Source organism: Heterodontus francisci, chromosome 29 (assembly GCF_036365525.1).
Source record: "Heterodontus francisci isolate sHetFra1 chromosome 29, sHetFra1.hap1, whole genome shotgun sequence".
In the NCBI taxonomy this organism is placed as follows: domain Eukaryota; kingdom Metazoa; phylum Chordata; class Chondrichthyes; order Heterodontiformes; family Heterodontidae; genus Heterodontus; species Heterodontus francisci.
In genome coordinates, this window is record NC_090399.1 from 15331605 (window position 1) to 15347569 (window position 15965).

Consider the following 15965-nt stretch of genomic DNA (forward strand, 5'->3'; position numbering starts at 1 on the left):
ACAACTCTTTGCACTGGAAGACCAGCAAGTTTCAGGCAGACCAAAGTGCGCCTTTCACCCAGTTGATGGTCCTCCAGCAACAGTTGACGTTTATCTCGGTGTGCGTTCCTGGGAACAGCCCAAGATCATCAATATTTCCTCACAAGTCATTCCCTTAAGTTCAGGGGTCAACCATGCACCCCTTCTGTGTACCTCTTGAAATTACTGAAATAGCCTTTTTGATACAGTGAACAAAGACAGCACTCCGGATATGGTCTCACCAGGACTAAATATATCATTAAAATTATCACTCCAGATTTATTTAATTTACTTCTCGCAATGCAACCAAACAGATGCATACTTTACACAAATGATTGATGTAAATGATTCCATTAACCACACACTACAGAGCCATACATTTCCTAATAATCTCTTAATCCAACCTTGAATTTAGCATCGAGATATGTTTTAACTCAGGATTTGCAGAGCACTACCGGTAATAATATCCCGTTATATCCAACTTCAGACGTCTGGTAGTAACAGTTCAAATCAACATTGGACTCCAAATGCGCTGGTATTTTTGGAATTAACATTCGGTGCCATTATGCAACTGTATTAATATATTTGCAAAATCAGCCAATACAATCACTGAATTACTTTGCCCAAAACATCTGCAGCCACATGTACCAAATTTAAGCATAATAACTATAACACTCTATTGTTGCTCCTGGAAGAATGGTTTTACTGGTGTTAGAAATATTGTGGACACATATTTCGGGTAGCGATCAGATTTATATGTCTTGCTTGTTAGTTGAATACTACTGTTCATAATATTTGCTCAATGATGCCACATACACCTGAAAATCTATCATTTCTATGCCTCAACCTTATTGAACTTAAATGAATAAATCATCCTCGGGAATTCGTGGAAAACTAATGATGAGGTTTTTTATGTATGAGATCATTACAATAAATATATTTTACTCACATCCAATATATCTCAACATAGCTATATTTTGTTTTGAGGTGAGCAGCTAAAGGAAATAATCACGCCATTAAGTACGGTTGGGATACGAGATAATAATCTTCACATCAAGGAAGTAAACGGGATTGATTTATTTATTGGCATGGTGTTAAAAAGTTGATCCTCGATTGAAGTCCGCAGTATGCAGAAAACCTGGTATAACATTAATGTTTACAAGAGCGAAGTGTGCATGGCTTCAATATTTGAACAGAGGTTCGAACAGGTTCACAAACTCATCATAATGACCATATTTTCATTGACAAATTCTTTTTCTGATGGTTGTTTGGTAAATAAAACTCGATAATTATTGTCGAACAGGTCCCTTAATTAACACGGGTCAATGTTTTAATTTCCATGAATTTAAGATATATACAGTGTTCTGTGATCTACTGCGCATCTTACAGCTTATTTTTGAATTTGGGCAACGAGCTAATATGGAATACCAGCATGCCCATCATATTCCGCCCCTATACATTCCTCCATATGGAAATCAGACACCTGTAGATTACTATGTAAGGATAAAAAGTGTATTGCATTGATCTGTTACTTGATAATACTATTAATGAATCAATAAGGAATGCATCATTTACTTTCTTCCTCTCCATCTTTCTTTCGTTCCTTTGCATTCGTTTTTCTTTCTATCGTTCATTCTTTGTGTCTTTCTCTAGTTCTTTCTCTCCTCCTTTCTTTCTTTCTAGCATTCATATAATAATTTCCTTTGGAATTAATAATAGCATACTATGGAATTAAAACAACTCAAGCCATCTCAAAGCTCTTCGTGGCCAATGAATAAGAAGTGAACAGTAGTCTTTGTTGCTTTCTAGGACAACTCACCAATGACTTTGCTCACAGCCCGGTTCTACAAACATCAATGAGATGAATAGCTCATAATATATTTTTGTGCTGTTTTCTGAAGGCTAAATTTTGACTACCGCACCGGGAGAACTTTCTCTACTTTGGAGGGGGCGGGGGGGGGGGGGGGGTGGGTGTGGGGTGAGGGTGAGAAACGCTCTCTCAGTTGCTGCATTAAAGTGTCAAATCCACGCTTAGAAGCAACAACCAGGCGATGCTGCGACAACTAAGCCAAATAGTTCTGGTTCACGGTGATGCATCAACCATTTACAGTGGCTAATTAATGCTTGTGTTTCTTTCTGCACCACTAGATAACGAGGCTGCTACTTCCCAAATAATACAAAGGCCCATTTCAGTTCGTGTGTTCCAAGGTGATAGTGTGATTTTGAATTGCACCTTTCGTTTGGAAGGATTGGGCACCTACAGCTGGAGAAGAGATAATAGTGTCATAGACTTTGAATCTCCGAAATACAAGAAAAGAGTAATAAAAGCCGACTATAATGCGTTCAAATTGAGACGAGATGCATCCATCCAAATTAATAATATGACAGAATGCGACTCTGGCATATATTACTGCGAGATTGATATAATGGGCAAGCAGAAGCTTGTCGGTAATGGAAGCTCGGTTATCGTACAGCGTAAGGAAACCTAACATTGTAACTTGAAAGCATTGTGATATTGTTTCCTGATTTAAACCTTCCCTTCATCCTTTCCTTCATGCTGTTGTTGTGCAGCTCTCCCTCTGTCTCCACCTCTGTCTTTCTGCCCACGGGCGGTGAATGTCTATTTCTGTCCCCCACCACCCCCCCCCCACCCCGCCCCACCCCACTCCCCCATACCCCCCACACCCCCCCCCCCCCCCCCCCCACCTCCCACACCCTCATGTCTATCTTGTTTGTATTTCTTTGCGTTTCTCACTGTGTCCCTGTCTCTCTATCCATTTCTGGACTTATAAATAAATAACATTTTTTATTTCTTTTTGCAGATTCTTGTGACAAACCAAACCGTTCAAGTCTTCAGTTTGAGTGGTTGTGGATTGCAGTAGCAGGTGGTGTCACGTTGCTGGTTACTCTGCCACTCCTTGTTGTGATAATAGTCCTTGCTCAAAGAAACAAAGGTATTTTAAATACTAAAAGTGGTCGCCATGCTATGGAATCGTCAGAATTTCTATCTCATGCCTCAGAATGACAAAAAAAATTATAATACAATGCAATTTTCTTTTTTGCAATTTTGTGGTTAACTTTTAACACATTTTTCATTTTGCGATGAATTAGAGTCTATATGATCCGGATGATTTTTACACTTGGAGTATGTAAGCAGTTCTGGTCTCCACATTATTTAAACAAAAGATATAGAGGCGCTGGAGAAAGGGCAAAAAAGATTTGCTAAGATGATACCAAAACAGAGATGCCTGTCAGGAAAGATTGAAGAGACAGGAGCTCTTTTTTGTAGTAAAGAGAAGACTGAGGGGTGGCACGATCTTTATGATTATGTAGACTTAAAGAAGGTATTTCCATTTACGAGAAAGACCAGAACTAGGAGCCAAGAATATAAAATCGTCAGTAATAAACTCAAGAGTGAATTCAGTAGAAACCTCTTTACCCGGAGAGTGGTTAGAATGTCGAACTATTACCACAAAGCGTAGTTGAGGTGACTAGAATAGATACATTTAAGGGGAAGTTAGGTAAGCAAATGGGGGAGAAAGTAATCGAAAAACATATTGATGAGGTTAGATGAAAAAGGGTTCGAGGAGGCCGGTGTGGAGGACAAACAACGGCCTTGACCTGTTGAGTCGAACAACCTGTTTCTATGCTGTAACTACTCCGCAACTTTTCAAAGGCACCTTTCATTTTTCAGGGAATTAAGGATAACAATTACGCTTGTCTTGATAATATGACTTGTCATCCACTTCCCAAATATAGGGAAAGTTAATGTAAATCGGGAGACATTAAAAACAGTAAACGAAAATATATTAGGAACACCAAATATTGTTATTAAAATCCTAATGTTAAGTCACAATTTATATGAATAAACACATTTAAAGTAATTGCACTTCAGCGGATATACAAGTACATTTAGAGGATCTTCATAATTTTGAGATATGATGTTATTGAAGTGCTGCTTTAATCGACAATATCAACAACAATATTAACCACAACTATATTTCACCATTTTCTTATTCACAGCTTATGCGTTGCTTGTCAGGTGAGTCAATCAATAGTTTCCTTGTAATCATGGAATGATTTATTCTAAAAGATTGTACACGACAAAAAAAATTACAGTCAGGTAACACTTTTGCTAAACATCTTCTTGTTTTGCAGAGAATGTTCTTCTTTCGATTCTGCAAAAGAACCAGGTAAGTGATTCATATCTTTATTTTGCTCACTCGAGAGACTGTGGGCTGCTTGCATTACGATGAAGAATTCGTGGATGTGGTGTGTGTGCGCTGGCATTGTTTCAATTTAACAGCTTCTGATGCCTCTGGGTTAGAAAGCTCCAGCGTAAATGGAACCTGCTATTATTTGAAAAACTAAAGTTTTGTATGCATAATTTTATGCAAATATAAACCCATCTTGGACCACCAATTGTCATTCGTAAGAGAGGTATTCATGTGCTACAAATTTCTCCTTCCTCGGAGCAGCAAGAAATATTCATGACGTCCTTTAAATCTGAAAAGAAATAACTCTCCACACGGGTTCGAATTTAATCAGATATCAACTAAATTTTTGAAACTTTAAGAAGCTGTTTTTCAATGATTGGTCCCCTGAAAAGATTCAATAGCAATGCTTTGTTTCACCATATCAGTCACTGAGGAAAAGTAGACGTATTTCGGAGATTTTCTTTCATGATCAGTTATGGCGTTAGATTTCAAAAGTCTTTAGTTCTCGTAAACACAGTCCCTCCAATTGCCATAAAATACCAAGTTATTTTAAGATGTCAGTCTCACTCGAACTCGCTTCGAATTTTCCTCAGCATAGTTGTAACTATTTGGAGCCATCCAGCACAACAACAGATTCAAACGTACCCACTAAAGAAATTTTAAAACTGAAAATGTTTGAATTGTACCTTTGTATTTTTCCAAAGCTGTGTTTACCTTTTACAGACAAAAAGCTGTGCATTTGAGAAGTGGTATAGTATAAATTACAGTCAAAATAAATCTGTACTGCACGCCTTTAACTCAAAAGATTACAACCAAACAGTTCTTAGGAAAGCACAGAGGTTTTCTTAAATCTCTCATTCCTTTGCGGGAACAAACTTTAGTTAAAAAGAGCATGCAGTAATTGTAACAACAACATTCACGCTCTCATAACAACTCCAGATATCTTAAACACATTCAGTCATTCAAATCTTATTTCCTCTCACCCACTTTAAAATGTGAATTCCTTGTTATGGTCTGATCAACTTAAAATTTCCAAATTCTATGCACAATCCCAGCCGTACGCACAAGGATGTCAACATGGGTTAAATAGGAGCAATAGAACATAAGGATTATGAGCAGGAGTGGACCATACGGCTTCTCGAGCCTGTTCCACTATTCAGTGCAATCATTGACGATCTTCCACCTCAATTCCACTTTCCCTTTAAATAATTAGCATTTTGTAGGTGCCAGCCGCAAAAAAAAAAACCAGCATTCATAATTTGTTAATTTGATCAGTCTCTCTAACCCTTGGCCTGCCGCGTTAGGAAGCTGTCAGTTGCAATTGAACCAGTATGACCCATAATCATCCATTCATTGTCAATGCGTCATCTCAATCTGAGCGTTCTCTTCGAATGGATCATTTACTCTATTTTCACTTATCTGGTTGCAAAAGTGAACCACCTGGCATAATAAATGCCTCGCAACTCTTAAGTTCCTCTTTTTCTGATTTTCTTTCTTCTTTCTTTTGGGCCTCCTTATCTCGAGAGACAATGGATAAGCGCCTGGAGGTGGTCAGTGGTGTGTGAAGCAGCGCCTGGAGTGGCTTAAAGGCCAATTCTAGAGCGACAGGCTCTTCCACAGGTGCTGCAGAGAAATTTGTTTGTCGGGGCAGTTGCACAGTTGGCTCTCCCCTTGCACCTCTGTCTTTTTTCCTGCCAACTACTTAGTCTCTTCGATTCGCCACATTTTAGCCCTGTCTTTATGGCTGCCCGCCAGCTCTGGCGAACGCTGGCAACTGACTCCCACGACTTGTGATCAATGTCACAGGATTTCATGTCGCGTTTGCAGACGTCTTTAAAGCGGAGACGTGGACGGCCGGTGGGTCTGATACCAGTGGTGAGCTCGCTGTACAATGTGTCTTTGGGGATCCTGCCATCTTCCATGCGGCTCACATGGCCAAGCTATCTCAAGCGCCGCTGACTCAGTAGTGTGTACAAGCTGGGGATGTTGGCCGCCTCGAGGACTTCTGTGTTGGAGATACGGTCCTGCCACCTGATGCCAAGTATTCTCCAGAGGCAGCGAAGATGGAATGAATTGAGACGTCGCTCTTGGCTGGCATACGTTGTCCAGGCCTCGCTGCCATAGAGCAAGGTACTGAGGACACAGGCCTGATACACTCGGACTTTTGTGTTCCGTGTCAGTGATTTCTGATTTACCAACCCCTTTTCATGGGTCATCACCGTCACCTGCGACTTGTCTCTTTTGAACATTACGGTGGCCAACAGCTCACTAACTGCTCTGTCAATTAGTTTCTTTTGAAGGGTTTCCCTGACAGTCACCATGGTTAATTCAACGATTGGAGACAGTACCCCCAACGGTTTCCTAACCAATTGAAATTCGGTTTTGTACAAGTCTAGACTGTCATAAGTACTTGGTATCACAAAAACAAGATTACTGCTAGTCAGATCCTTCCCCGTTCGTCAATTGCAAGACAGGTTGACTCTGACAAACTAAATGTGATGGCAACATCATACTGTTATTGTGATCGACCAAATCGAGACACTTGTGATGTAGGAACATAGGAACAGGAGTAGGCAATTCAACTCTTCAAGCCTGTCCCGCCATTCAATGAGATCGTGGATGATCCACAGCCTAACTCCATATACCTGCCTTTGGCCCATATCCTTTAATATCTTTGCTTAACAAAAATCTATCTATCTCAGATTTAAAATTAACAACTGTTCTAGCTTCAACTACTGTTTGTGGGAGAGAGTTCCAAAGCTCTACCACCCTTTGCTTGAAGAAGTACTTCCTAACATCTCTCCTGAATGGTCTGGTCCTAATTTTTAGACTATGCCCCCTAGTTTTAGAATCTCCAACCAGTGGAAATAGTTTATCTTTATCTAGCCTGTCTTTTCCTGTTAATATCTTGAAGACTTCAATCAGATCATCCTTAACCTTCTAAATTCGAGCGAAAACAGGCCTAATTTGTGTAATCTCTCCTCATAACTTAACCCCTGTAGTCCATGTATCATTCTTGTCAAGCTACGTTGTACTCCCTCCAAGGCCAATATATCCTTGCTGAGGTGTGGTGCCCAGAACTGCTCACAGTACTCCAAGTGGGGTCTAACCTGGGTTTTGTACAGCTGCAGCATAACCTCTGTGTCTTTATACTCCAACCCTCTAGATGTAAGGGCTAGCATTCCATTAGCTTTATTGGTTATTTTCTGCACTTGCTCGTGGCATTTTAAAGATCTATGCACCTGAACCCCCAATTCTCCTTGGACATCCACTGTACTTAACCTCTTCCCATTTAGAAAGTATCATGCTCTATCCTTTTTTTGGTCCCAAATGGATAACCTCAAGTCTTTAACTAGTAGGCATGCAGAGAAATAAACAATATTAGTCCTTTTTTCTCTGGGTGGAGACGTAAACTTCATGAATTATTTTGATCTTGACCGGCTCTATAAACTGTTGAGAAAGCTCAAAATCTTTATAGGTCTCTAGTCAGACACAGTCTTTGCTAATTCATTACAGCATGACAATTGCAATTGTGAAGAAGATCCTCAGAAATGAGAGAGTCCCTACAAAAGACTAGATGCCAGCTTGTTCATCATCCTGGCTTATTGTCCCACTTCCTATCTCAAGACTGTCTTGGCTATCTACTTTAACAATGTGGCAACAAAAAGAATAAAGCAAAATAGCAATAATTAGTTTGTAAAGTTAAAGTATGGAAGGGCAGCTTGGCCGAGTGGAATGTGCCTCCTGTGGTATGTGAGAACTTGTAAACGCACCATGTGTCCTTGATAAACACATCTGCAGGAAGTGTCACCGCATCTGCAAGGCAGAGAACTACGTGGATAGTACGTTTAGGGAAGTGGCCTCACCACAAGTTAAAAATGTGCAGACAGAAAAGGAATGGGTGGCTGCTAGACAGTGTAAGAGAACCAGGCAGGTAGTGCAGGAGTCCCCTGAGTCCATCACGCTTGCTAACCAATATCCATTTTGAATACTGGTGAGGGCAATGGTTCCTCAGAGGAGTGCACCAGAGCCAAGTCTGTGGCACCACGGGTGGCTCAGCTGCACAGGAGAGAAGGAAGAAGAGTGGAAGGACAATAGTGATAGGGGATTCATTAGTTAGAGGAACAGACAGGCGTTTCTAAGGCCGCAGACGTGACACCAGCATGGTATGTTGCCTCCCCGGTGCCTGGGTCAAGGATGTCACAGAGCGGCTGCAGGATATTCTTCTGGAGGAGGGTGAACAGCCAGAGGTCGTGGTCCACATTGGTACCAACGACATGGGTAAGAAGAGGGATTAGCTCCTGAAAGCAGACTTTAAGGAGTTAGGAAAGAAGTTAAAAAGCAGACAGCATAACTGAAATGTTACCTGCCAGAAACTTGTCTATAAATGCACCCCAAGGAAAGATTTCGAGAATGGAGTTATTAATCACCCAAAAAAATCAGAATTTTTAAAGGACTTTTCCGAAACAGTCCATTAACTGTATTCCTGTTTTCCCCCCAAATAGAGTTGTCAAACAGAAACAAAGCGCAAAATCATGCCACACACCAGGTAAATGCACGTTTGTCTATGTAGTTGCATGAGTTGTGTTTGTAACGTGTAAAACTATTGCATAGGCACGTTTTTGTGTCATTGTATTGATTACATGAAAATGCTTATCAAAAAATGCGTCATGCAATGCCTTTGGAATAACGATGATTTGAAATGCAGAAATATCTGAACAACATGTGATAAAGCAAAATGCCGATACATGTTTTTAATTGAAGTAAAAGGAAGAACATGCGAGAAACACAAAGGAAATTGAACCCGAAAGCAATTTCAGGTGGTTCACCTCTCTAACTCTTCCAAATTTCCAGTCGTCATGTCTTTTCTTTGAATTTCTACATTTTTATCTATTCTGAGCTTTCATGATGGGTCTGTACTTCAGACAAAGGGGGCAATGTTAACTTTGAATGGGTAATAGCGAATGTTATAACTCGTTATACACCTCGTCCGATTGTCTTTTCAATTCGAAACAACACTCTGAATATTTCACTATTTTGAGACATGATTTTCATAATTTCAGCAAAAGCTTCTGTGTACGAAAATCGAAAAGGTCACTGTTGAATCATGCGTGTTTTTTTTAATGTATATAGACAGATAAGTTAAGTGGAACAATGTGACCTACAATCTCCAGCAGCCAAGGCTTCACAACTTATTTCATCATCTTACTTTTAACCACAAGATGTAATTATATAGCTCCTTTCATGTAAACCTGCCAGTACGGGTGGTGGTGCGAGGCCGTGGGGGAGTTGAAAATGAAGATGAGAAATTTAAAATTCGAGGCGTAGCTGTACCGGAATCCAAATTACGTCAGTGAACACAGGGATGATGGGTGGATGGAACTTGGTTCGAATTAGGATATGGGCAGCAGAGTTTTGGATGAGCCCAGGTTTCCAAAGGGTGCAAGGCGGGAGGCTGACCAGGAGAACATTGGAATAGTGGAGTCTTGAGTTAACAAATGCATGGATGAGGGTTTCAGCAGCAGAGAGGCTGAGGTGGGGGCGGATATTGGAAATGTGATTCAGGTGAAAGTAGGAGGTCTTGGTGATGCTGAAGAGATATGGCCAGAAGCTTAACTCAGGGGAAAATAGGTTACTAAGATGGTGAACAGCCTGGTTCAGCCACATAGAATGTACAACACAGCAACAAACTGTTCAGCCCAACTAGTCTATGCCGGTGTTAATGATCCATCGGAGCCATACTGCTCATCTATCAGCATAACATTTAATTTCTTTCTCTGTCATTTACTTATCTAGATTTCCCTTAAATGTACCTGCGATATTCGCTTCAAATCTGTATGTGGTAATTCTATGTTCTTCCACTCTCTCGGTATAGACGTTTCTCCTGAATTCCTATTTATTAACAACTATTTTGCATTTATAGTTCCTAATAGTAGACGCCCCACAAATGGAAACATCTTCCTACATCTCCCCTATCGAATTCTTTCATAATTTAAAGCTCTGTTAGGTTACCTCTCAGCCTTCTGTTTTTCAGCAAAAAAGAGCCCCAGCCTGATCGGTCTTTCCTGATAGTCAAAACCTTTCATTTCTGATATCATCCTCGTAATTCTTTGCAATATTTTCTCCAGTGCTTCTATTTCATTTTTGCAATATGCAGACCAGACCCGTGCACCAAATGGGCGCTTTTAAACCACCATGAAGTGTACGTTAACCTGGTAACATCCATAGGTGTATGTAGATTGAGTTTAACTGCCGTGCTGCTCTTGTTACGTGACTCCGCTGTGAAAGCTTTTGCTGTTAAACTGAAAATTTCTAATTGTTCACAATTGTAATGGACTATCGAGAGAACTTTCAGAAACCCCGCTATTTTATCGCGTCCTAAACATTCCCCAGGCAGTCTGAAATTAAAAACAAACTAAAAATAAAAATGTCGAAAATCACGACAGGTAGCAAAATTGAAAACTAAGTTTAAAAAGTTAATAGCATTGATACTGAAAAGTGTCAGCAAAAAGATTTATTTCAGCCTTTCATCCCACAGTCTTTGCAACTGTTCTACAATGGAGACGAATAGACGTCCATTGCTAAGCGATTTTCATCCGTCTTAGATGGCAAATAGTGCGGTACCTTATTTCGATTAATTTCACTTTTTTGATGCAGTTCCCCAAAGTTCTCCTATGAAAACTCTTTAAGTTGGACTAAAATGGCAAGAAAAAGTTTGAGCAGCGCATGAATCAGTGATCCCACCAGAAGACTTCCCGTCCATTTTGTGGCCTTAGCTCGCAAATTGGGCACTAAATCCTGTCCCAAAATACGGAATAACGCTTCTAGAGACAGCGGTGTGTTTCTTAATCTGACCCATTAATTGTATGGGGTTTGCTTCGCGACCATGGATGATACACGCATTAGCATGTTGAGCAGTGACTTCTTTTTGGTTGAATAGCAGCTGATCGACAGTGTGGGCTTAAGCTGGAATCGCTAGTTTTATGTTTGGCAATGCACAGAGGGTAAATCCCAGTGGAGAGAATTTTGCTTTTCAAAGTGCACAGGAAGTTGTTTGGAGATCTTTGGCACGTTCTTCCCAAGATAGCGAGGCCTTATCTAAATGTTTTCGAAATAAGGATTGTTCCTCGGAGCTTTCTACATAGAGAAACTCTGTGCACGGATATGGCTGAGACCTGTAAATACAGTGTAATTGTATCTCGGCAATGTAACCTAGCATTACGTTAATATGAATCTTTTTTTTCTGCCTGATGTCGCTCCAGTGTGAAGCCTTTTTCCTCATTTTATTCATACTAACACCGTTCCTATGAACTTAAGCGTCTTCTTTAACTCCATATTTGTTCTACGCCTACTCTCGACGTCCTCGCTCTACAAACATCCATGGGCACCGTCCCCATGGCAACTCATGTGTCAAAAAAACTGTTAAAATTCTACGCTTGCCTTACAAAAGACTAACTTTGCACAGCATAATTTCAGGCTGGTACACCTTAAGACTGCTTCTGAAAGGACGCAATAGTTACGACAAAGCTCTTGCTGTATAAAATTAAATGGGTGAAAAAACGTTTTCTTTATATCGTGGTGCTAACCAATGTAATGTTTGTGTCCTTGCTTCAAAGCATGAAGATGCTTACCTTCACTGTCACGTTAATGAACCCAAGGCCAAGAAAAAACGTCCACTACCGGCAAGAAGGAACATGCAGTAGACCTCATTCAGTACCGCATTATTATTATCTTATATCCATTTCACCACCCGGTTTTATCAGAACAAATGTAAGATAAAAATAATCTGATTTCAATTTTTCGTATTTGTGTGGTAACCAGTTTTTGAAAATTGATGTACATGTTGTATGAAGCTTTAATTATGTGGCACTGCTTGTTTTTCAGTTAAAACCCACTCCTCTCTTTGAATTTGCTGTTACCAATTGATGGCCTATTGTCAGGAATAATTAAATATAATTCCTATGCAATGAAACGGTGCATTCCACTGAAATGTTTTCCAATAACCAAATATCAGAAGAAAATAAACTTGTACAGATTTTCTTTTGGTTCTAGCTTTTGTCACTTCTATTTTATCGATACCACGGCTTTCATTGTTTCTATGAGTTTCTCTTGTTACTGTCATACTACAAGGTCTACGCTTTCTTCCTCCTCCCTGTACCGTCATCATTTTCAAACATAGGCCAATGATCTAATGTGCAGTTTGAAATTATTCTTCCCCATGGCCTTAGAACTGCGAGGCTTCCCGTTTCTGTCCGTCCACCCAACTTCCCACAGGCCTATAAAACGGAAGCTTGCCACCAATTAAACACTTCACTTGATTCTGTTCAATCTTTGTCTTTTGTGCTGTGGGTTTCAGCCCTACACCTAGGCTTCCCAATAATAGAAGTAACCCTTGCTCTGCGTGTATTATGCTGTACAATTGCTTGTTGGAGGTGGCATAGGAGACAATATTCACAGGTCGGTGTCCAAGGGCTTGCACTCCTGATATACGAACGTACGAATTAGGAGCAGGAGTAGGCCACTTGACCCCTCGAGCCTGCTCCGCCATTCAATAGGTTCAAGGCTGAACTGATTACTCCACATTTCCACCTACCCCCACCCACCCCCCCCCCCCCCCCGATAACCTTCCACTCCCTTGCTTATCAAGAATCTATCTACCTCTGCCTTAAAAATACATCTGTTGACTGGTGATAGTCTTCCATAGCCTAACCTTTTTCATCGTTAATCTGGAAGGTGTTAGCCTTGATAATGACACCCTTAATTGGGAAACGAGTTCCATACAATGTGCATGCCTGTACGTTGCCTCTAACTAGCAAATGAAAGTATGCAGCAGAGGACAATTGAAAGGAATATATGTGTACAAATATCTCACTGTATATCAAATAGGATTTTTAGTCCTTCAGAAGAACATACACAACCTATAAGTAAAGAAGAAAATAAAATTATTAGAATATGTAATATAATGCATGGTATGAATGCATATATGCATACATGTACTGAAAACAACTCGTCAGATTGTGCTCCTTTCACTGTTATTTTTAAATTATGTCACATGATAAGTAGTATCAGTTTAACAGAGTTTTGTTTTTCCATATAAATGTAGTTTTTTCTGGAGATCAAAATGTTGTAGATATATAATTAATGATCTGTACTTATAGGTAAACCTCCTATTGTGCAGCAAGAGTTTGTTCAAATATAGATAGGCGGACTGAAATGCATGATTTGTTGATTGAAACAGTTATGCAGTCTCGCATTGTGAAATGTAACTTTCTAGCTCTTTTCAGTAAAACCGCATTTCGGGCCAACTATTTGTTGTTTTTTCCATCTCTGTTCATTTTAATTGTTGCTATGCAGTTAAATAATTCGAGCATATGTGTCAATAATAGTCTATGTGCCTACAGAGCCTCTCATCTACTGAACAATGTCTCAGAGAATGTCGCAAGGCGGAGTTGAAAATACAATAAACACTGAGTATTAGGGGGCAGCGATGGAGGGAAGGACAAAAGGGAACATAGGTACTACGTGGTAAGAAGTAGGTTTATTTACTGATGACAGGAAATACCACCGATACAAAAGAGTGCAGGTACATGTAATTATTCTGCACGTTCATTAGTGGAGACAAAACTGTCAGGTCATTCCAAAAACAATTGAAATATTGCTGTCGGCAGGGGAGAAGTCGGTTTATATAGAAGAGTGACATGGTTTGACCGCATGACTCCGCTCATCGAAAAATTCTTTGGAACTGAAGTGTTTTAGTTTAGTTTAGAGATACAGCACTGAAACAGGCCCTTCGGCCCACCGAGTCTGTGCCGACCATCAACCACCCATATATACTAATCCTACACTCCTACCACATCCCCACCTGTCCCTATTTTTCCCTACCACCTACCAACACTTGGGGCAATTTTATAATAGCCAATTTTCCTACCAACCTGCAAGTCTTTTGGCTTGTGGGAGAAAACAGGAGCACCCGGAGAAAACCCACGCAGACACAGGGAGAACTTGCAAACTCCACACAGGCAGTACCCAGAATTGAACCCGGGTTGCTGGAGCCGTGAGGCTGCAGTGCTAACCACTGCACCACTGTGCTTGGCTGCTTTTAAGAGGAAGAATGCAACAAGGTGTTAGGAATCATGGAGTGAGTCCCTGAGGAGCGGGACATGGTAGCAGAATAAATAGCCATCAGTGGCAAAGCCATATCATTCCAGCATTGTGGTGAACATTTAGATGCTAAGACGGAGCCTTACCCATTGTTCCCTTTGTGTTTTGTTGCATTCCCTAAGTGAAATATTTGCCGAATGTGTGAGATGCGTTTAGGAGAGATTTGGCTTACAACCTTCTCCAAAACTTGAGCCCAGGCAAATGTAAATGTGTGCCTAGTATCAACATGAACAGATTCGTTTGTAAATTACATGCAAGCAAGCAATGCCTTATACTTTTTTTTTACTAACTTCTTATATATCAATGTAATCATTTGCATAAATGGAGAGGAACAACTCATTCATTTATTTTTTGGTTGCTGAATGACATAAATCATCAAACTAATGTCTAAGTAGCGCCATCGCAGTATATTTAAGCAAAAAGTATTTCTGCAAGCAGAAGTTAACTACATGCAGATAAAATACTGTCTCACACACCCTATAAATATCGAAGCAGAAAGCAAATACAGCAAATGCACTTTGAATAAAAAAGTTTATATGTGTGGCCAATGATGATGTTACTATTACTAGGAAATACAATGAAGGGAGAGTAGCTATAATTTTTCATAAAGATATTGTTCCTGACATCAGACAATAAATCTTTTTTTAACAGTTAGTACTTATTATTCCAATTATTATTCCACCAATCTCTGGCCACCTTTTTTCCTTCCTGCCAGGTGAAATTCTCTGAGACAATGTTCTCTAGGTGAGCAGCTCTGGAGAGAAAAAGACTATTAAAGACTTGAAGCCAGTTAATTCATATTTTAGCAAATGATGGTTAAAATGTAATGAGTCTGCAACACAAATGAACTGCTGAGTAATGTGAAATGTAGTGAAGCAGAAAGCATTCAAATTATAGATATCGGGGAAATATTAACTCAACCTACCCCACTTGAAATTGATGCGATACTGTGCAACGTTGGTTTTATAGGCAGCTCAACATTACTCTCCATCGCTGTCTCTGTATCAAAGTGAAATATTGTATTCTGTAATGCTCCCGTGCAGCGCCTTGGACATTTTATAACGTTAAAGGCGCTGTATTTTGTAAAATGGTATTATTGAAATATGCTGTAATGTGCATTTTAATAGAATATTAAAACCACACTAGAATTCATCTTCTAATAAAGTTAATGTTATCACCTTAGAGTCACTTTAAGCTTGAAAAATACATGATCAAAAGATAAATAATTTGCTTTACATTTTTTCTGTCTCATAAAAATATCTTGTTTTGCAACACGTTGGCTCAATATTTGTAAATGATATTTTATTCAATCTGTCTTGCAGATTGCTGCTCTCCTCAATCAGCAATGGAAAGCATTACTTCACTATCAGGCTTATAAAATTGTCTTGTGGTTTCAGTTTGTTACCAGTAAATGACACCCACGCAATTCATCTATCTGCTCCTCCAACGCTCAAAGCTGGAGTGGTATTTCATTTAGTCATCTTGCGAAATATATGGTTCTAATACACGTGAACAAGTAACCTTAATCTACACTCAAAGGTGGACATAATCACAATGGTTAAAGCTTTT

General features: G+C 39.8%; 1 protein-coding gene across 2 annotated transcripts in view; it reads left to right on the plus strand.

Moving 5' to 3' along the window:
* Nucleotides 1-15636, plus strand: part of LOC137346156 (natural cytotoxicity triggering receptor 3-like) — a 29068-nt gene extending 13432 nt beyond the window's left edge. For both annotated transcript variants that reach the window (XM_068009500.1, XM_068009502.1), the window contains exons 3-8: nucleotides 2167-2493; nucleotides 2841-2972; nucleotides 4042-4060; nucleotides 4177-4211; nucleotides 8741-8784; nucleotides 11852-15636. In XM_068009500.1, coding sequence (XP_067865601.1) covers nucleotides 2167-2493; nucleotides 2841-2972; nucleotides 4042-4060; nucleotides 4177-4211; nucleotides 8741-8784; nucleotides 11852-11938 — 644 coding nt within the window. In that variant the 3' untranslated portion in view covers nucleotides 11939-15636. The remainder of the gene's footprint in view (nucleotides 1-2166; nucleotides 2494-2840; nucleotides 2973-4041; nucleotides 4061-4176; nucleotides 4212-8740; nucleotides 8785-11851) is intronic.
* Nucleotides 15637-15965: the final 329 nt, after the last annotated feature.